At 41.6% G+C, this 22,415-nt stretch overlaps 1 protein-coding gene across 4 annotated transcripts in view; it reads right to left on the minus strand.

The window, feature by feature from the left end:
- Scai (suppressor of cancer cell invasion) overlaps nt 1–22,415 on the minus strand; it is a 136,835-nt gene that overhangs the window by 34,337 nt on the left and 80,083 nt on the right. For all 4 annotated transcript variants that reach the window (XM_070013459.1, XM_070013467.1, XM_070013476.1 and 1 more), the window contains 6 exons: nt 14,223–14,318; nt 13,031–13,117; nt 10,322–10,420; nt 7,846–7,942; nt 5,081–5,179; nt 4,334–4,486 (listed from right to left, as the gene is read on the minus strand). In XM_070013459.1, the coding sequence (XP_069869560.1) occupies nt 4,334–4,486; nt 5,081–5,179; nt 7,846–7,942; nt 10,322–10,420; nt 13,031–13,117; nt 14,223–14,318 (631 nt within the window). The remainder of the gene's footprint in view (nt 1–4,333; nt 4,487–5,080; nt 5,180–7,845; nt 7,943–10,321; nt 10,421–13,030; nt 13,118–14,222; nt 14,319–22,415) is intronic.

A 22,415-nucleotide genomic window follows, 5' to 3' on the forward strand; every position in this document is an offset into this window, starting at 1 on the left:
ATTCAGAATGGAAAACATCCTATCAACATTCATTAAACACTGCTAAGAAGCAGGAACCTAATAAACCAACACATGGAAAAGAATTGTCAACAAATACAGAACCAAGAGATGGAGTAGTCATGGAGAACTTTAATACAAGGTTGTTGAAACATTTATGAACAGTTATTAAAAAAAAAATTTAGGGGCTGGGAAGTTGGCTCAGTGGTAGAGTGCTTGCTTTGAATGAATGAGGCCCTAGGTTCGATTCCTTAGCACCACATAAACAGAAAAAAGCCAGAAGTAGTGCTGTGGCTCAAGTGGTAGGGCACTAGCCTTGAGCCGAAGAGCTGAGGGACAGCGCCCAGGCCCAGAGTTCAGCCCCCACAACTGGCAAAAATAAATAAATAAATAAATAAATAAATAAATAAAAACCAAAAATAAAATTTAGTCGGGCACCGGTGGCTCATTGCCTGTCATTCTAGCTACTCAGGAGGCTGAGATCTGAGGATCATGGTTCAAAGCCAGCCCAGGCAGGAAAACCCATGAGACTCTTATCTCCAATAAACCACTAGAAAAGCAGAAGTGGTGCTAGCCTTGAGCTGAAGAACACAGGGACAGCGTCCAAGCCCAGAGTTCAAGCCCCACGACCGACAAAAAAAAAAAAATTAAACAGCTTCAACATTTTTTAATACGTTTTTTCCTAACACATTTTGAACTGAAGTCTGAGAAGCAGATTAAGAGGAAGGACAAGAATAATATTTGAGAAAATAATGCCTAACACACTTAAAAGTTTGAGGAAAACTATAAGCATATATTCAAGACAGTAAAGCTAGGCAGCGGGTGGCTCATGCCTGTAATCCTAGCTACTCAGGAGGCTGAGATCTTAGAATCACAGTCAAAGCCAGCCCTGGCAGGAAAGTCCATGAGACTCTTATCTCTAACAAACCACCAGAAAACTGAGAGTGGCGCTGTGGCTCAAGTGGTAGAGCACTAGCCTTGAGCTGAAGAGCTGAGGGACAGCACCCAGGCCCAGAGTTTAAGCCACATTACTGACAACAACAACAAAAAAAAGATAGTAAAAACAACTAATATAAATACACTCACAAGACTGAAATCAGTGAAAAAGAAGAAATCACATTAGTAGAATAGTACCAAAAGGCAAAAAGACCTAAGAAATTCATAAGGTAAGATTTCCGACAAATGCTATACACTGCTCACCTCCCTTACCCTTTAATTTTTTTCTAATTGGGAAATTCATATTTATAACTTTTGCAAAGTTTAGAAAGTTGCAAAGAAGAAAATAAAATAATTTAAAATTTAGCTATTCAAAACAACCCTTTTCAATATAGGTAAGTATCTTTTTTTTTTTGGTCTGTCGTGGGGCCTGAACTCTGGGCCTGGGTGCTATCCCTCAGCTCTTCAACTCAAGGCTAGCGCTCTACCACTTGAGCCACAGCGCCACTTCTGGCTTTTTTTCTTTATGCTTATGTGGTGCTGGGAATCGAACCCAGGGCCTCATGCAGGCAAGGCAAGTGCTCTACCACTGAGCCACCTTCCCAGCCCCAATATAGGTAAATATCTTGACTATATATATATATATATATATATATATATATATATATATATATATATATACACACACACACACACACACACACACACACACACACACACTACTAACATTCTTTTTTTTTTAAGATTCTAAGCTATGTATTCTTTTTTGTAGCCCCCTCCTTTGTTTCCTCTTCCCATTCCATCCTCCTCCCTCCCCCCCATCCAACCCTCCCCCCCCACCAAAGTTGTAAAGTTCCTTTTTGACATAACAACTTGTATGTCTCATTGTTGCAATGGTTCCACCTGTATCCCTATTTAAACGATTTGTTTTTTCCCTTCCCCTCCACAAATTATACCAACATCAGTGAAAGCAGGGGTTATACCGTGGGGGAGGGTACTACTAACATTCTAACATATGAAATAATTCAGTTTACTAGCTCTTCAGCTCAAGGTGAGTGCTCTACCACTTGAGCCACAGGGCCACTTCAGGTTTTCTGGTGGTTAATTGGAGATAACAATCTCACAGACTTTCCTGCCCAAACTGGCTTTGTAGCCCAATCCTCAGATCTCAGCCTCCTGAGTAGCTAGCATGACAGGAGTGAGCCACTGGTGCCAGTCTCATACATATCTTTCTATATAATTAAAATTCTCTCTTCTTGGAAGCAGTTGTATGAATGGCTAATAAACACATGAGAAAATGCTCAACATCCCTAGCTTAAAGGAAATGCAAATCAAATCAACATTGAGAAGCCAAGTGCCGGTGGCTCACGCCTGTAATCCTAGCTACTCAGGAGGCTGAGATCTGAGGATGACAGTTCAAAGCTAGCCTGGGCAGGAAAAGCTGTGAAACTCTTATCTCCAATAAACCACCAGAAAGTGGTGCTGTAGCTCAAGTGGTAGAGTGCTCACCTGGAGCTGAAGAGCTGAGGGACAGCGCCCAGGCCCAGAGTTCAAGCCCCACGACCGACAAAAAAATAAATAAATAAATAAATAAACCACCAGAAAACCAGAAGTGGCGTTGTGGCTCAAGTGGTAGAGCACTAGCCTTGAGATGAAGAGCTGAAAGACAGAGCTCAGGCCCAGAGTTCAAGCCCCATAACTGACCCAAAAAAACATCAAAAACCAAAAAAGCCCCACTAAGATTCCATCTCAACCCAACAAGACTGGTCAACATCAACAATTCAAACTATAAATTCTGCTGGGGATATAGGGAAAAAAAGAACCCTACACTACACTGTTGGTAAGAATGTAAACTAACACAATTACTCTGGAAGACAGTTTGGAGTTTCCTCAAAAAACTGAAAATAAACATAGAATTTCCCTATGAGCCAGCCATATCACTCTTGGCCATCTACCCAGAGCATCACTTGCACATCCATGCTCAGTGCTGCACTAGTCATGATAGCCAGATACAGAAACAGCCCAGGTGCCCTATAATGAATGAGTAGATCAAAAAAATGTGGTACATAGTCTCAATGGAAATGCACTCATCTATCAGAAAGAATATTTATTTGCAGAAAAATTGATGGATCTAGAAAAAATTATGTTATGTAAATCATACTCAGAGAGGCAAACAGTGCATGTTTTCTCTCATGTGTGGAAGTTAGATCTAATATACAAACACACATGTAAATAGGGTTATATATACATATAAATGAAGTGAGTAAAGAATGGTATACTTGGGCTGGGAAGTTGGCACAGTGGTAGAGTGCTTGCCTTGCATGCCTGAGGCCCTAGGTTCGATTCCTCAGCACCACATAAGCAGAAAGAAAAAAGCCGGAAGTGGCGCTGTGGCTCAAGTGGTAGGGCACTACCCTTGAGCTGAAGAGCTGAGGGACAGTGCTCAGGCCCAGAGTTCAGGCCCCACAACTGGACCAAAAAAAAAAAAAAAAAAAAAGAATGGTATACTTAGGAAGAGGAGTCCAATGATGTAACTCCTTTGAACAACTAACTGTTAAAAAGAAAATAACACCAGGAAGCAGAAACATGTTTGGGTAGAGAGGCGGCAACAAGAGGGGGACACACATTGCTGGGAAGGTGGCTCAATGGTAGAGCGCTTGCCTTGCATGCATGAGGCCCTGAGTTCGATTCCTCAGCACCACATAAGCAAAAAGAAAAAAGCCGGAAGTGGCAGAGTGCTAGCCTTAAGCTGAAGAGCTGAGGGACAGCGCCCAGGCCCTGGGTTTAGGTCCCACGACCAGACCCCCCCCCAAAAAAAGAGGGGGACACACAAATGGAAGAGGGCATGCAAATACAGTTATTATATTAAATAGGCACTGTATAAAAACAGAACTATGAAACTTGAGGGTAGGGATGGGATGGGAAAAGAGGGGGAAGTATGATACATTGAACTCACAGACTGACTTCTGGAATTGAAACCTTTTTGTACAACTACTTAACAATAAATATATATGTATATATTAAAAAAATTCTCTGTGGGGGGGAGGGGGGGAAGGAGAAGATTGGGATTGGGGGGGAGGGGGAGGCTGGGAAGGGATGTGAAGGGTAAACAAAGGAGGAGGCTGCAATGCTTGGTAAGAAATGTACGCATTATCCTGCCCACGTAATTGTAACTCCTCTGTACAGTATGTTCACAAATAAAATTAAATTAAATTAAAAAAAAATTTCTCTGTGAACCAGTGATGTGTTGAGTGATATATTCTGCATATGCACATAATGTAATTCACTTAAACATTTCTTCACAGAGGTATGTTAGGATATTTGCAAGGAGAGAATTCCATAATAACCAAGATGCTTTTTCAAAGCTAATTTAAGCATAAATCCCTTTGCAATACTTTACCTGATTGTTACAATTACCAATAATGAGTGCATCAGCCAAAGACAACTGCCCCACAATCATGCCTTGCTCCAGCAGTGGGGCTCCTGTTTCAGCAAGGCGATTGGACGTGATAACAATGGTATTATCATCATTTAACACCATCACGGGGTCCGCCTAAAGAAAAGAGCGAAGTTAATGGCAAGACAAAGTATCAGTGTAAGTTATTCCTCTTCCGGACATCATATACATGTAACACGTACCACATGGACATTTACTTATTCTAGATGATAACCAAAAACTTTTCTTAATTTGTTTTTGTTTTATTTTCGTATAGTATTAGGAATCAAACCCAGGTCCTTGTGTATGCGAGGCAAGTTTTCTACTACTAAGCCATATCCCCAGCCTTGACAACTATTCTCAAAAAACAGAAGAAAAATAAAAAAGCTAGCTACAGCTAGGTACCTGTGGCTCAAACCTATATTCCTAGCTACCAGACAGGCTGATCTTTAGAGGATCATGATTTGAGGCCAGCCTGGGCAAAAGGTCACAAGAGTACAGCTTAATAGAAAAACCTGGGTGCTACATCCCTGTGCTCAGGTGGTAAGCCTAAATTGTTGCTACTATCTTGGCCAGCCCAGTAATACCCTATCTCAAAAGGAGCCATTGTAAAAAGGACTGGAGCCATGGCTCAAAAGGTAGAATGTCTACCTAGCAAGCATGAAACCCTGAGTTCATATAACCCAGGCTTGCCAAATAAATCAAACTGACCTCAATGAAAGCGGCTACTTCCTGAAGCACCAAGTTCCATTCCACTTGATCTTCTGTATTAAAACGGTGAGTATAATCCTCTATTTCATCTGACAATTCCTGATATTAAGATATCACAAAGAAAAAGAGTTTTTGAAACACCCCATAAAATATACAGCTACATGATTATCTTTTTTATTTTTTTTCCCAGTCCCAGGGCTTGAACTCAGGGCCTGGGCACTGTCCTTGAGCTTATTTTTTCTCAAGGCTAGTACTCTACCAATTGAGCCACAGAACTACTTCAGGCTTTCTCTGTTTATGTGGTACTGAGGAATTGAACACAGGGCTTCATGCATGCTAGTTAAGCACTCTACCACTAAGCCATATTCCCAGTCCTATTATAGTTAAGAAGTTTGATTACTAGTAACACCCAGTTCCAATTACTATGGAAAAGACAAAATGAAAATCACACTAACTTGCTTCAAGATCAAAAACTGTCGAATGACATGCACCAAATTAGAACTGTAGAGACTGACTCCCTAATCTGTGTTATGTGAACAGCCAATCTATTGTTAGAAAAGTCGGAATGGAGACTTCCTGATTTCTTTGGACTGATGGCATATCATGTTTGGAAATAGTATTGTTAGTAACTGGTGTAGAAAAAGACAGAAGTGGCACTGTAGTTCAAGTGGTAGAGCGCTCGCTTTGAGTTGAAGAGCTGAGGGACAACGCCCAGGCCCAGAGTTCAAGCCCCACGACCGACAAAAAAAAAAAAAAACTATATAGAAAAAGACAGAGATGTACAGTGCTACTTCAGGTAGACTCATAGGAACCAGCAGGTCATGCATAAGTCCAAAATATTAAGAAGTGTGCAACTGAAACCACTGGGTATGGAGTGCAAGCAGAATGCAGGATACAACCATCACAGATACTAAGCAAACCCGGAATGTAGTGAAATTATAAGTACTGAAGAAATGAAGGGCAGAATGATAGATACTCTCAACTACTGCTTGTCAGCATGGCTGGACTGAGAGATACCTAGGGGATAAGTAAGGCACACTTCCAGGCACACCTGTGATAGCATTTCCAGAGACAGTTAGTTCATGAGATTCTTAGCCAATCAATGATTTAATCCATTAATGGATTCAAAATCTGAGCAGACTAGAGGGCAGACACTGGAAGGTGGGTCTGGCTGGAGGAAGCAGGTTGGGGGAAGGGGAGCAAATCTTGTCCTGGCCCCTTCCCATCTTTGCTTCATTTCTTGGCAGCCATGATCAGAACAGCTTTTTCCACCATACCCTCCCTGCTGAGATGGACAGACACATTTGAAGCTGTGAGTAAAAATAACCCTTCCTCCCTTAAGTAGTTCTGTCAGGAATTTGAATCACAGCAACACAAAAGTAACTATCACAAAAGAAATGGAAAAACTCGAATTCAGCCACAAGACACATTATATACTTTTTCTTCACCAAACCTTTCCACTTCTAAGCTAAGGATTTTAACTGCTGTCTTCATGTCCTAGCCCATCCACAGATGGTCTGTAAAAGGTAAAATGTGCTGATGGGACAAGAGCAAGGGATGGAGACTGTCACTTAAAAGTAGTTAAATGTGTTTGAAACACAAGCAAGCTGGGAAATGTTCTGTCATGACCCTGCAGAGGTTACTATATTTTAGATCTAATTGTTCTTTGGTATGCACAGCTCCATGGTAGAGCACATGTTTGTCATGAGCCAGCACTGGACTCAATCCCTAGGATAACACTCAAAAAATTTAACTGAAAGGGCTGGGAAGGTGGCTCAGTGGTAGAGCGCTTGCCTTGCATGCATGAGGCCCTGGGTTCGATTCCTCAGCACCACATAAGCAAAAAAAGAAAAAAGCTGGAATTGGTGCTATGGCTCAAGTGGTAGAGTGCTAGCCTTGAGCTGAAGAGCTGAGGGACAGTGCCCAGGCCCAGAGTTCAGGCCCCACGACCAGACCCCCAAAAAAATTTTTTTTTAAATTAACTGAAAACTCTATTAAAAAAAATACAAATAATCCATATACAATTAGAGATTAGGATGTTAATATCTTAATATTAACTAATATTAGTGTAAGGTCTGCTCCTAGATGGCTAGCGGACTCCACCCTCCTTGCAGCAAAGTCTTCACCCAGTACCTGCGTTACCTAGGCAACTGGGACACCTGGAAGAGGTCACATCTGCATCCGCTGAGGTCACATCTGAATTTGATGTGGCCACACCTTTCTCTGCCCATACCCTAGATAAGGCCTAGCCCAGGCCCAGACGCTCTCTTGCTGCTCTTTCTCTCTCTCTCTCTGTTCTATTCTATCTCTCTTGCTGCTCTTTTCTTGCTCTCTCTCTTCTTTTCTAGCTCTCTCTGCTAACTATCTCCCTCTCTGTTTCTCTCTCTCTCTCTCTCTCTCTCTCTCTCTCTCTCTCTCTCTCTCTCTCTCTCTCTCTCTGTTCCTCTCTGCTCTCGCTCTGTTCTTTTCTATCTCTCTCGGCTATCTAGTTCTTTCCTCTCTTTTTCCTCTCTTCCCAGCTCTCTCTCTTAACCAGCCACGTGGAGTGCCAACCTTGCCTGGTCCCAGCAGGTCTACTGAATAAACCTACCCCTTACCTGAATACCACGTGTGTGCTGGTGCTGTTCTTACTCGGCTACCTCTTTTGAAAAACCTAACAATTAGGTAATAAAGTACATTGCCATCCCAACACTCAGGAGACTGAAGTAAGAGGATGGTAAGTTAAAGGTCAGCCTGGGTCTGTCTTTAAAATGAAGCACACTTACCTTTACCAGATCCTTTACAACATCCATTTTATTGAGAAGAAGACAAACTACTATAAATCTTGCATAGTATCGCAGCTTCTTAACTACCAACTCAGGTCTATAGTAAAGAAATGGAAAATTGCTCATTAGAATAAAACTTAATATATGCTGCTTTCATATTTGCCATATTTTGTATGTGTGTATGGGGGTACTGGGGCTTGATCTTAGGACTTGGATGCTCTCCTTTAGTTTTCCTGCTCAAGGCTGATGCTCTACCACCTAGGCCATACCTCTACTTCTGGCTTTTTGGTAGTTAATTAAAGCTAAGAGTTTCACAGAGTTTCCTTTCCAGGCTGGCTTTGAATAACAATCCTAAAATCTCAGCTTCCTGTGTAGCCAGAATTATGGGCACTGATGCCTAGCATGAAGGAAAAGTAAATGCTAGAACTCTGATACAGGACAAAGTAAGGGAATGACAAAGGGAATGTGTCTACCAATTCCTCTAGATAAGGCTGCACCTGACGTGCAAGCAACATAAGGGGATTCCTTAGAAGGAGCTTTAAAAAAAAAAAGTTGGGGCTGGGAAGGTGGCACAGTGGTAGAGTGCTTGCCTTGCATGCATGAGGCCCTGGGTTCCATTCCTCAGAACAACATAAGCAGAAAAAGCCAGAAGTGGCACTGTGGCTCAAGAGGTAGAACTCTAGTCTTGAGCTGAAGAGCTGAGAGACAGCACTCAGGCCCAGAGTTCAGGCCCCAGGACCAACCAAAAAAAAAGTTCATTTAGCTGCAAAACTTAACACAGTCAACAATCAAGTATTCTCTAGAAAAACGGGCCAAAGATTTGTTTTAGCCAGGCCTGTAATCCTAGCTACTCAAGAAGCTAAGATCTGAAGATCACAATTCAAAACCAGCCCAGGAAGAAAAGTTTATGAGACTCCTATCTATAATTAACTACCAAAAAAACAGAAGTGGTAGGGCACTTGGGTACCTTGAGCTTTTTAAAAAAGCTCAGGGACAACGCTCAGGCCCTTATTCAAGCCCCAGGACCAGCACAAAGAAATACCCCAAACCAAAAAAGTTTGTTTTCTTTCATTGCTTAAAACAAACAAACAAAAAAACCCCATAAACTTTTTACTATATAACAACTGTGAGTTGTTAGGAGTAGAAAGAACATGCTCCTATACCTCAACTCTCTCCTCTAACAGTTCTTAGAACCCTAGCAAGAAACAGTCTTGCAGATCCCTGAGTTTCTGCCTCAGTTGCATCCTTCTCTGAACACTGCCATCCACCCTCAGCTAAGTATATCTGGGACCCCAATAGAGGACAATCTTCTGAGGGGGAACGAGCATGCCTTCTCTCTTCTCACCCAAGCCTCTGTCAGAGATGCAGTGTTCAATAAATTTCTGCTGGGAATCAGTAAGTTCCTCATGATTCTTTCTGAGGTTATACAACTACATAAACAGGATTGAGTTTATAAAACAACATTCAAACAGAACCAACTTTGTTCTGGTCCCATATGACAGTTGTCAAAGCTGTCAGCAGGCTTTTCAAAAATAGATAAAGTTACATGGGCTAAAAAAAAAATAAAGATAATTCGCTAAGTCCACTTTAGAGTTGTTTCTTTTCTGTGAAACCTGCATGACCATCTTGGTCTCTCTCGCTCTTTTTTTAAAAAATGTTGTTAGTTGTAGGGCTTGAACTCAGAGACTAGTTGCTATCCCTGAGTCTGTTTGTGCTCAAGGCTAGAACTGTTAGCAGTCGAGCCATTCACCTCTTATAGTTTTTTGAGTGATTACTGGAGAGAAGACTCTCACGGGGACTTTTCTGCCTGGGCTGGCTTCAAACTGCTATCTCAGCCTCCTGAGTAACTAGGATTACTAGTGCCTGGCCATCTTGATCTCTTGAAAAAGAAATAATCCTAATCTTTTGTTGTACTGCAACTCTACCCTCTACCCAAGTATGGCTTTTTAGGTAACAACAACTTCCTCTTCCTCTTCCTCCTCCTCCGCCTCCTCCTCCTCTTCCTTCTTTCTTCTTTGTTCTTTCTTCCTCCTTTTTCTTCTTTTCTTCTTCTTCTTCCTTCTTCTTCTTTTCTTCTTGTTCTTCCTTCTTTTTCTTCCTTCTTCCCCTCTTCGTCCCTCCTCCTCCTCCGTCAGTCATGGCTTGAACTCTAGAACTGGGCACTGTCCCTGAGCTCTTCAGCTCAAGGCTAGCACTCTATCACTAGAGCCCCACTTCCAGCTTTTTCTGTTTATGTGGTATTGAGGAATTGAACCCAGGGCTTCATGCATGCGTGGCAAGCACTTTATCACTAGACCTCATTCCAAACCCCAACTTATACTGCTGTATGCTTCAGATTGCTGCTACAGAATTACCCCCAATAAAGCCTATCAAACAAATGCAAACTATAAATAACATGCTTTTTTGCACAATTTCCACACATACTATAGACTTGGACTGTAATACCTTTTCTTTTTGAAAGCATGGAGACACATACCTGTCCTCTTTATTGACTTGGGAGTAATATGATCTCTGTCTGATTGCAGAGTAGAAGGAAAAAGCCTCATTAAGATAGCTGGTCTCAGATGTGCGTAGGCTATGAGAAAAAATAATAAGTATGATCCAAACTGAAACTACCCACCATAAGAAACACTTGTTCTATGCTACTTACATCTCTACATAAGGGGATGGATAGGAATGAATGACTTAATATTAAATTAGTAAGGCAATAACATCTCTTAATTTGTATAATAGTAACAGCAACAACAATAATAAGCCAGGCACAATGGAGTGTTTCACATTTGTAACTCTAAATCTTAGATCCATGGGAGGGTAAGATGAGAAGGACTGTGGTTCAAAGCTAGGGGAAAAAGTTAGACAGACCTCATCTCAGCCAATAAAAAAGTTGGACATGGAGGTACACATTGATTATCCAAGCTATGTAGGAAATGTTAACTAGGAGAATCATATTCCAGGCTTACCTGGGGAATAAATGCAAGATCCCATCCGAAAAAATAAAGTACAAAGGCAGGGGTGGGGGGGAGGGTTGGGAGGGGTAGGGGAGTGGTAGCATGGCTTAAGTGATAGAATGTTTCCCTAGCAAGTGTGAGGCTTTGAGCTCAACCTTCTACCACTGAAACAAAGAAAAGTAACAGCAATAAAGGAATACCCCACTAATGCTCCCAAGCATTTTTTGATGCAAACCAAAGGATCTACCATTTTCATCATTCTACAAAGTAACTCTCCAGATAGCATTTGACTTGGTTATAGTTGCCCTCAGGGCAAGGACCCATCCATGTCCCTGCAGCCTTGGCCCATTTCTTTAGTATATTCCTTTACAAAACTCATAAAAGAACTAAATGTGGTGATCTCAGAAGTATGCTAATGATTTGTATTCTTGATTTAACATTTATAGATTGTGCTTTGTTTTGGTACTGGGGTTTGAACTCAGGGCCTCGTACTTGCTAAGTAGGCATCAGCATTTATAGTTTTTCTTTGTTTTTGTTTGGGGTGGGGGGAAAGGTGAGGGTTGGTCATGGGGCTTGAACTCTGGGCCTGGGTGCTGTCTCTGCACTCTTCAGCTCAATGCGAGTGCTCTACCACTTGAGACACAGCACCACTTCAGTTTTCTAGTTGTTTATTCGAGATAAGAGTCTCATGGACTTTCCTGCCCGGGCTGGCTTTGAACCGAGATTCTTAGATGTCAGCCTCCTGAGTAGCTAGGATTAAAGGCATGAGCTACCAGCACCTGGCAGCATTTATAGTTTTGCAAGGCATTTTTTTTTTTTTTGGTCGATTGTGGGGCTTGAACTCTGGGCCTGGGTACTGTCCCTCAGCTCTTCAGCTCAAAGCTAGTGCTCTACCATTTGAGCTGCAGTGCCACTTCTGGTTTTCTGGTGGTTAATTGGAGATAAGAGTTTCATGGCCTTTCCTGTCTGGGCTGGCTTTGAACTGCGATCCTCAGATCTCAGTCTCCTGAGTAGCTAGGATTACAGGTGTAAGCCACCGGCACTTAGCTTTGCAAGGGATTTTTAAGAACTTGTTCTGCCCAGGAAAGTGATTTTAATGGTGGACATTTTGGATAGCATGAGAAGGCCAAGCTTGGGAAAAGAAACCTCCTCTCAATAACATGCAAAAACAAATGAATGACTTCCCTTGTCTTTTAAATTGTTAAGTATTCCAAACTTTTTATACTGTATATCTGATGTCACTTTATGATTAGTTTTAGATTGTCACTTTATGATTAGTTTTAGATTGCTAAAAGCAGCTACTAAATGCTACTCTCTTCCTTCTTGACTCAAGGGTAAGCATATAGATGTGATTGCTCTAAGGATATAATAAAAAAAATACCTTCATATAGAACATGTAACTTTTAAAACATACCCATATGAGTTTTTAAAGTATTCGTCTGAAAAGCAAACACTGAAACATGCATGTTTGCATCCCATCAAGACATTAGTAAAGCCATAAGAAGGAATTCATTTAGTATTAATCATGTATCAAGAAACAAGATCAAGGAGCTAGGAAGGTGGCTCAGTGGTAGAGCGCTTGACTTGCATGCATGAGGCCCTGGGTTCGATTCCTCAGCACCACATAAGCAAACAGAAAAAAGCCAGAAGTGGCGCTGTGACTCAAGTGGAAGAGCGTTAGCCTTGAGCTGAAGAGCTGAGGGACAGCGCCTAGGCCCAGAGTTCAGGCCCCACGATTGGACACCCCCCTTCCCCCCCCAAAAGAAACAAGATCAAGAGGGGTGCTCATATCTATAATCCTATCTACTCAGAAGACTGAGATCCGAGGATTATGGTTCAAAGCCAGCCCAAGCAAAAACGTCTGTGAGACTCTTATTTCCAATTAACTACCAAAAAAGCCAGAAGTGGAGCTGTGGCTCAAGTAGTAGAAGCAAGGAAGCTCACAAACAGCTCCTTGGCTCTGAGTTCAAGCCCAACATAGGCATGTATGCATGCACGCATACACACACACCCCAAATTCCTTTAAGCCTGATTAAATAAACTGTTCTTTCCTTATAGCAAGTACAACTGCTTGTATTATGGAAGGCTGTTTCAAGATGCTGCCTTGAAATCTGGTCTGAACACATTTCACTTATAACTCACTGTCTAGCCCAGAACCAGTGAGTATGTATGAGACGTTGGCAGGCTGTGTTGCAATCAGGGCACTGTTTCAGTCTTCAAATGTACAATTTACTTACTAATAGTGGTAGTAGAGCTGCCCAATCTTGGAAGCAATTTCGCCTATCTGCCATCGCTTCAAGCCATACCGATTATCCAGGACTTGTCTGTTTTATATAGGAAACAAGAAAATAAAAATAAGCAACTATACATTTAAAAAATAATCAAATCTGTATACTAAGCAGGACAAAATAGCATGCAATTAGCAAAGCTTTTGAATTTCTCATGAGATTTCAACAAGATTAAAAGCATTTATTAAATATCTACTTAAAAGTAAGTTGGGATATAAAAAGAAGTCTGTTCATTCAAATTAGAAGCAATATCTCCTCCCTAAATAGCTCTGATCAATAAGCAGATGCATTTCCAAGCAAACCACAGATCATTTCCCCCATATTAGTTAATCTGAAAATACAACATTATCTCAAAAAAAATCAGATGAGCAGGGCACCTGTGGCTCATGCCTATAATCTTAGCTACTCAGGAGGCTGAGATCTGAGGATTGCAGTTCAAAGCCAGCCCGGGCAGGAAAGTCCATGAGACTCTTATCTCCAATAAACCACTAGAAAACCAGAAGTGGTGCTGTGGCTCAAAAGGTAGAGTGCTTGCCTTGAGCTGAAGAATGCAGGGACAGCACCCCGGCCCAGAGTTCAAGCCCCACGACCAACCAAGTTTAAAAATCTTAGGATAAACAGGGGGGGGAAAAGGCTGGAAAGGTGGCTTAGTGGTAGAGTGCAAGCCTGCCATGCATGAAGCCCTGGGTTCAATTCCTTAGTACCAGATAAACAGAGAAAGCTGGAAGTGGAGCTGTGGCTCAGTGGTAGAGCGCTTGCCTTGCATGCCTGAGGCCCTGGGTTCGATTCCTCAGCACCACATAAGCAAAAAGAAAAAAGCTGGAAGTGTGCGGTGGCTCAAGTCGTAGAGCACTAGCCTTGGGCTGAAGAGCTGAAGGACAGCGCCCAGGCCCAGAGTTCAGGCCCCACGACCGGACCCCCCGCGCCCCCCCCCCCAAAAAAAGTTAGCTGAGTTCAAGCCCCAGGACTGGAAAAAAAAATAGGGGGAGAAAAGGTTTGTTCTTATTTGGGTCATGAACATGAAATGATGGCTTTAAGTCCCAAGATAAAAAGTGCTAAGGTAGTTAAGTTAAAGGTGAAAACAGTAGCTACTATAGATGGGCCTTCACTCTCCTTTAAAATTCCTTCAAAGTTCCTTTACCGATGCTGCTGCTGGAACTTCCAGAGTTTGGTGTAAACATCAAAAGTCCTTCCAAAGTAGGACTGCCACTGCTTCTGTCCATATTGTGGTAAATCTCTGTAATAACAAAATGTATATATCAACCTCCTATCACTTACACTGTTTCGAAAGTAGTCTTGTGATGCTGAAAACTTGAAAGATTTAAGGTATTTGCATTTAGGTTTTCTTTTCTTTTCTTTTTTTTTGTCTTTTATTGTTACTATAGAGGCAATGTACAAAGGAGTTACAAGTTATATAAGTCAGGTAAAGAGTAATTTCTTTTTGGACAATGTTACCACTCACACTCTCCCAGTTTTCCCCTCCCATTCCCACCCACAAGTTGTAGAGTGCATTTTCTTTTCTTTTCTTTTTTTGGTCAGTCCTGGGGCTTGAACCCAGAACCTGAGTGCTGTCTGGGCCTCTTTGTGCTCAAGACTAACACTCTACCACTTGTTCCAGTTACAGATTTTCCTGAGTAGTTTATTGGGATCAGAGTCTCACAGACTTTTCTGCCCAGGTTGGCTTTGAACTGTGATTCTCAGATCTCAGCTTCCTGAGTAGTTAGGATTACAGGCCTGAGGCACTGGAGCCCAGTGTACAGTGCATTTTCAACACAGTATCTAGTGAGTACCAATGCTGCATTTGTTCACCCTTTGTCCATTTCTGTACAGGTTTCTTAAAAATAAAAAAGGGTAATATTTTTAGAGCAAAGATAGTTCCAGGATCCAGCACATATTCTTTCCTAGTCTCCCCATTGGGCTTTTTCCCCTTGCCCTTCACACCTACTTCCTCAGGATGGTTCCAGCACTCTCTTTGCTCTCCCTGGTGATCACATTTATACTCATTTATATACTGATAGCTTCCAGATGTTTGCCTTCAGCTAAGACCTTGGTAGTTTGGAAACCCACTATAGGAAATGTATCTAGGAGTAAGTGTGCAAGTAGGCTATTCTTCTCAATATTCTATCCTTCTTTTAGAAGAAAAATATACACCCCTGTCCTTTAGAAGACAAATAACCTACTGAGTACTGGTGGTTCACACCTTAATCCTAACTACTCAAAAGGCTGAAATTTGGGGATTCCAAACCAGCCTGGGCAGGAAAGTCCATCAGACTCTTACCTCCAATTAACCATCCCCCCACTAGTGGAGCTGTGCTCAAGTGGTAGAGGGCTAGCCTTGAGCAAAAAAGCTCAGATATAGTACCTAGTCCCCGAGTTCAAGTCCCAGGACTGGCATATACACACACACACACACACACACACACACACACACACACACACACACACACACACACACACACACGAAAACAACAACAACAAAAAACATACACACACACACACACACACACACACACACACACACACACGAAAACAACAACAAAAAATAACCCTTATGACATGGGCCTAGCCATGTTAACGTATTGGTAATGATGCAGAATGAAAAGTTCTCTACACCATGTCTAGAAAAGAGATTTACATGGCTTAGCATTTTCATTTGTTCTCTGACTATGTTTCCCTCCAACAAAAGAAGATACATTTATTGGAGCCTCAGGGATTATAAAATAACATGTGAGCTAGAAGTAAATTTATTGCAGTAAAACACCAACATTTGGTTGTGTTATTTGGATATTTGTTTTAACAGTCTGATTTGCAAAAGCTAGTACAGAAATGGGCATGAGGAGTAAGTTATTGCCATGACAACACATTTCATATGTGACACTGGCAGCATTGAGATTAGGTACCAAGTGTGACCAAAGGATGGAAGCAAGCACCTGTATGATGCAGGTACAACTCTACATGCCTGCAACAATCTAGAAGCAGATAGGATGATTAACAGTTTACACAAAGAAGTCAGAAGCAATATGTTATCCGACCTGGATGTGCATTATCCAAACAGTACAAGAAAGAAGATGAACTCAACAAAAGAGTGGCTGGAGGGCTGGGAAGGTGGCTCAGTGGTAGAGCGCTTGCCTTGCATGCCTGAGGCCCTGGGTTCGATTCCTCAGCACCACATAAGCAAAAAGAAAAAAGCTGGAAGTGGCGCTGTGGCTCAAGTGGTAGAGTGCTAGCCTTGAGCTGAAGAGCTGAGGGACAGTGCCCAGGCCCAGAGTTCAGGCCCCACGACCAGACCCCCCCCCCCCAAAAAAAAAAAAAAAAGTGGCTGGAATCAGACAATGGTAAAGAAAGACAACCCACAGGACTGAAAGATACAGCAATTAATAATATTCTGTTATAAAAGACATAACTGAGGACTAGGAATATGGATTAGTGGTAGTGTGCTTGGTAATTCCCCACACCACATAAACAGAAAAAGCTGGAAGTGGTGCTGTGGCTCAAGTGGTAGAGTGCTAGCCTTGACCAAAAAAAGCTCAGGGATAGTACCCAGGCCCTGAGTTCAAGTCCCAGGACTTGCCAAAAAAAAAAAAAAAAAAAAAAAGGTAACTGAGCTGAGCACAATGGTGGTGGTAGACACCTTCAATCCCATTCAATCCCAAAATAGGGAAGGCCAAGAGTAAGAAAACAGGAAAATGCCACAATAAGTTGCTGCCTCAAATCAAAAACAAAAAAGATAAATGGAGAACTGTTCACCATCAATGCACTTAAGGCTCAGGCCCATAATCAGTTATAGTCTATGAATCACTGAAAGTGGGTAGGTGGGTGAGTGGTAGAGTGCTTGCCTTGCATGCATGAGCTCTGGGTTTGATTCCTCTGCACCACATAAGCAAAAAGAAGTGGCGCTGTGGCTCAAGTGGTAGAGCCCTAGCCTTGAGCTGAAGAGCTGAGGGACAGCGCCCAGGCCCAGAGTTCAAGCCCCATGACCGGACCCAAAAAATAAAAAATAAAAATAAAATAAAATTTAACTCTAAAACAACCAAAACCAGTTTTAGATCTATGTAACAAAATTATCTTTGAATGGTACTTTTAATATAAAGTGTGTGTGTGTGTGTGTGTCTGTAAATCAATTTGGCAGATCTGAAATTGGGCTTCGGTTTTCCTCATTTGTGTCTCAGCTTTTAATTTTGTTCTACTGCTCTGTTCCAATTTTCTCACTAACACTTTTGCTCATTACTTTAGCTTAATAATAAGGATAGAATGTCTCTTGTTCTTGTGGAGTGAGTTGGCTATTCCTAGTTACATGTATTTGCATATGAAAGCACATTTTGGAAAATCAACCTATCAAAGTTCTACCAAAATCTCTTTATGGGATTTAATTACAACTAAATAGATGTGCAGATCAATTTGACTTGACCATTTTTCCTAAATCTGAGTATCAATAATGACTCTTATAACTGATGTTGAAAATACTGCCATTAAAGTTATGGCCAGGCACCAGTGGCTCATACCTGTAATCCTAGCTATTCAGGAAGCTGAGATCTGAGGATCATGGTTCAAAGCCAGCCTGGGCAAGAAAGTCCGTGAGACTTAACTACCAGAAAACCGGATGTGGCACTGTGGCTCAAATGGTTGATTGCTCACCTTGAGCTGAAGAGCTCAGGGACAGTACCCAAGCTTGGAATTCAAGCCCATGACTGGAAAAAAAAAATTCTAGAATAAAAATATTATTCTACAGGCTCATGCCTGCAGTCCCAGCTATTTAAGAGGCTGAGTTCCAGAGGATGGTAGTTTGAGAATGATGTAAGTAGAAAAGTTCCAGGCCACAGGCATAGCAAGTAGTAGAGCCCTTGGAAACATTCTGCCCTAAGTTCCAAAATCAGGTACCAGGAGAGAGAGAGGGAAAAAAAGGCAATATTATTTGCTATCATTCAAACATCTGGTAGGAAACAGATCAAATACGCAAATGAGTTTCCTGAAAATGTCTAACAAAAAGTCAGGGTGACATGAAGAGAAGGCAATGATTAAGGTGAGGGCAAATCCAGAATAAAGTCAGCAAAATACAAATGTCCCAGTGGATAAAGTTTTCAAGTAAATAGTGATACTGGTCAGATTTCAAGTTATTCTTCAGGAAGAATTTGTTAGCATTACAGGGAGTCTGCAACACAAGAGAAATATGGTCAACTAAGAAACAGAACTAAAAAGCATAATTAACAATTTTATTAGTATCCTCAAAATGTATATGGTCAAAATAGTAAGAACAAGACTGAAAGAAGCTAGAAATATAAAAAATTAAGATTGCTAAAATAATACTTCATTGAAAGAAATATAGGAATATAACTTAATGAAATCTCTCATCTATTGATTGCGCCCTCTTTTTTTCTTTTTGAGATATAGTCTCACTATGTAGATAATGCTAGCCTCATGATCCTCCTGCTTCTATCAACTGAGGGGGGGAGGAGGGAGAGAGAGAGAGAGAGAGAAGGAAGGAAGGAAGGAAGGAAGGAAGGAAGGAAGGAAGGAAGGAAGGAAGGAAGGAAGGGAGGGAGGGAGGGAGGAAGGAAGGAAGGAAGGGAGGGAGGGAGGGAAGGAGGGGGGAGGGAGGGAGGGTGGGAGGGAGGGGAGTGGGAGAATGGGGAAAAGTGAAGGAAGGGACAGAAACCCCCAAGAAACACTGTACTTAAAGCCTGACTTATGAAACTGTAAAGCCTCTGTACAACTGCTTAAAAAAAACTAAAATGCTCCTTCTTCTGAAACTCAGATGAGATCTAGTTTGGTTTGTTTTATGCTAACACTGGGGCTTGAATTCTGGGCCTGGTTGCTGTCCCTGAGCTTTATTGCTCTACTACTTGAGCCACAGCTCTACTTCTGGCTTCTTGCTGTTTTTCTGAGATTAGAGTCTCACAACTACTCCCTACCCTCATGCAACCTGTCTTCTAGCTGGTGCTCTTATTGTAAATACTGCAATGACCACACACACACACACACACACACACACACACACACACACACACACACACACACACACACACACACACACACACACACACACACACACACACACACACACACACACACACACACACACACACACACACACACACACACGCCTCTATCTCTTTCCCTGTCCTCGCATTCACATGTTATCAACAGCTTCCATTGAGATTCTTTATGTTTCCATATATACCTGCAATGTATATAGGGTGTGTATAGGGGAGATGGTGTAATGTCTGGATCCTGTGCTGAGGGCTCCCAGTCCTGCCTGTGTGTAGACAACAGAAGTTGGCAGGTAGTCCTGGAGTATGACCATTCTATCAGCCATGGGCTTGGTGCTGTTTCCACAGAAACCCTCAGGCAAATCTCTATGAAGCATACATGTTGTGTGTCTTTTTGGTGTTACTGATGTTTTAACTCAGGGTCTTGTGCTTATTAGACAGGTATTATACTATGTGAGCCGTGTCCTTTTTTGCCTCCATTATTTTCCTTATGGTGTCCCAGATTTGCTGAGGTTGGCCTGGATTGTAATACTCTTATATATACTTCCCATGTAGATGGAATGATAGGCATGAGCCACCACACTCAACATTTTTATTGGTTGAGATAGGTCTCACAAACTTTGCCTGGGTTGGCCTCAAACTGTGATTCTTCTGCTGTAACCCTTTTGAGGAGCTAGGATTACAGGACTGTTGCACCGTGCCCAGCTCAAATATATTTTTAAATTTTCAGCTGTATCGTATTCACTTCTTCCCTCTCGTCTTTCTTTCCCTCTCTTCCTCACTCTTCCCTTCCCTTCCTTCTTTATGTTAGAAACCAAACCCATACCTTATACATGCAATTCTGGTGCTCTACTACTGACCAAACTCACAGCCCTGTATTCATTCTCTTGACTCCTCTGTCCTTGGGTAGTGAGCGTACCTCTAATTTATGCTAATACTACTTTATTGTTTCTGTGTAGTATCAGTTGTAAAAAAAAGCATTTTTTTTAGCAGTGGCAGGGATGAAACCCAGATCATTGCACATATTTGGCCAACATTCTGCCACCAGCTACAGCCCTAGCTTAGCAGTACCAGTTCTACTCTTTATGGTCCTGGATATAAAATTTAATCTGATATTACATTTTTTTTTAGTTTTCCTCCATTATCCTCATGAAAACCAGGAATTCATTTTGTGGTAGAGAAATAAGTTGCCTCTGGATATTCATTTTTCAGTTTTACTGTGAGTTTTCATCCCTTTTTTGCCTGCCCAGATCTCCAGTGAACAGGTGCACTGGGAAGAAGGCATAACCAGATCTTTGTAAGTGGAGGCCACAAGGCTCTTACATATTCTCATCAAGCAGCTGCTGTTAGAAGCTGTATTATTATATAAAAGAACTTGTCAGTACCATCAACCTTTGACAACCAGCAATTACTGGGTCCTTCTTTAAAAATAATATAAAGTCTTAGGCAAATTTTCAAAGAAACACTGCCTGTAAGTTTCTTTGAGGTTTTCAAACTGAAAAAATTAATAAATTTCAGCAATGTATCCTGTCAAGGCAGCACTCAAAAGGAAAGCTAGCATTTTACTCTATAACTACATCATCTCCATAGGAAAGAAAATTTTGTCCAAGACTAATAATTATGTAGAAGGTAATTTAAAAGTCTAGAACAAAGTAGGCACCAGTGGCTCACACCAATAATCCCAGCTACTAAATAGGCTGAGATCTGAGGATCATGGTTGGAAGCCATCCTGGGCAGGAACGTCTATAAGGCTCTCCATTTAACCACTAGAAAACTAGAAGTAGCTCTGTGGTTCAAAGTGATACATGCTAGCCTTGAGCAAAAAAAACTCAGAAACAGCACCCAGGTCTTGAGTTCAAACCCCACAACTGATACACACACACACACACAGACACACAGACACACACACACACACACACACACACATACACACACACATACACACAAAGTATAGAACATTTCTGGGTACCAATGGCTCACACCTGTAATACTGGCTACTCAGGAGATCTGAGGATCCAAGTTTGAAGTCACCCTGAGCAAGAAAGTCTGTGAGACTCTTATCTCCAACAAATCTGCAAAAAGCCAAAAGTGCAGTTGTGCCTCAAGCGGTAGAGAACCTGAGTAGAAAAAGTTTAGGGTCCATACCAAGGCCTTGAGTAAAGCCCCACAAATAACACATACACACACATACATGCAAGCACACATGTGCATACACACACAGAGTCTAGAACATGTTTCCTAACAGTAATAACATACACGTATTTAATAGCAATGTATAGCAATGATGTGTAGTGATGAACAATGGTGGTTAAATTTTTTATATTACTTTCCTCAAAAGAATTCAGGCCGGGTGCAGATAGCTCATGCCAGTAATTCTAGCTACTCAGGAGGCTAAGATCTGAGGATCATGGTTTAAGGCCATCCCAGGCAGGAACACCAGTGAGACTCTTTATCTCCAATTAACCACCAGAAAACCAGAAGTGAAGCTGTGGCTCAGAGAGGTAGAGTACTGGCTTTGAGCAAAAAAGCTCAGGAACAGTGCCCAGGCCCTGAGTTCAAGCTCCACAACCACCACCACCACCAACAACAAAAAGAATTCAGACCATCTATCACTGAACACCTATCACTACAGCCAAGAGGATCATAAGTTCAGGGTCAGCCTATGCTACATATTGAGACCTTGTCTCAACAAAACAAAATCTATAAAGAAAAATAAGTTTCAATTACAAGATTCCATTATTTTTAAAAAATTTCCTAAAGACTTGGGCTGGGAAGGTGGCTAAGTGGTAGAATACTTGCCTTGTATTCATGAGGCCCTGGCTTCCTCAGCACCACATAAGCAGAAAAGCCAGAAGTGGAGCTGTAGCTCAAATGGTAGAGTGCTAGCCTTGAGCTGAAGAACCGAGGGACAGTGCCCAGGCCCAGAGTTCAAGCCCCGTGACTGAAAAAAAAATCCTAAAGTCTAAGTTCTGTTGTCACCCCTTTTCTAATGAGACATATCAAAGAAGCTAATATACCCATCACCATAATGTGATTAAAGTCTAAAATTAACTAAGGTAGTTTATAAAGAGTTTCATGGAAGTTCTACTATTCAGGGCTTGACACTGGTTTTCAATTCTGAATATATCATTTGGCCATTATTACTGTCAACAGAAATGGGATATTAATGGTCCACAGAATTAAAATAAAATGGGGATCTGTGAATTACTCCATAAGTTAAATGACACTGTATTTCACATTTCTCAATGACATCTGTCCATCTTCTCTTCACAAAGCTTTAGAGGGACAAAGAAGTACATGGCAGATCTCTCCCTTTAAGTCCACAGTGCTACCAACTGTGGCAGAAG

The sequence above is a fragment of the Dipodomys merriami genome, unplaced genomic scaffold, assembly GCF_024711535.1.
Source record: "Dipodomys merriami isolate MVZ:Mamm:240054 unplaced genomic scaffold, mDipMer1.0.p SCAF_11, whole genome shotgun sequence".
Taxonomy (NCBI): domain Eukaryota; kingdom Metazoa; phylum Chordata; class Mammalia; order Rodentia; family Heteromyidae; genus Dipodomys; species Dipodomys merriami.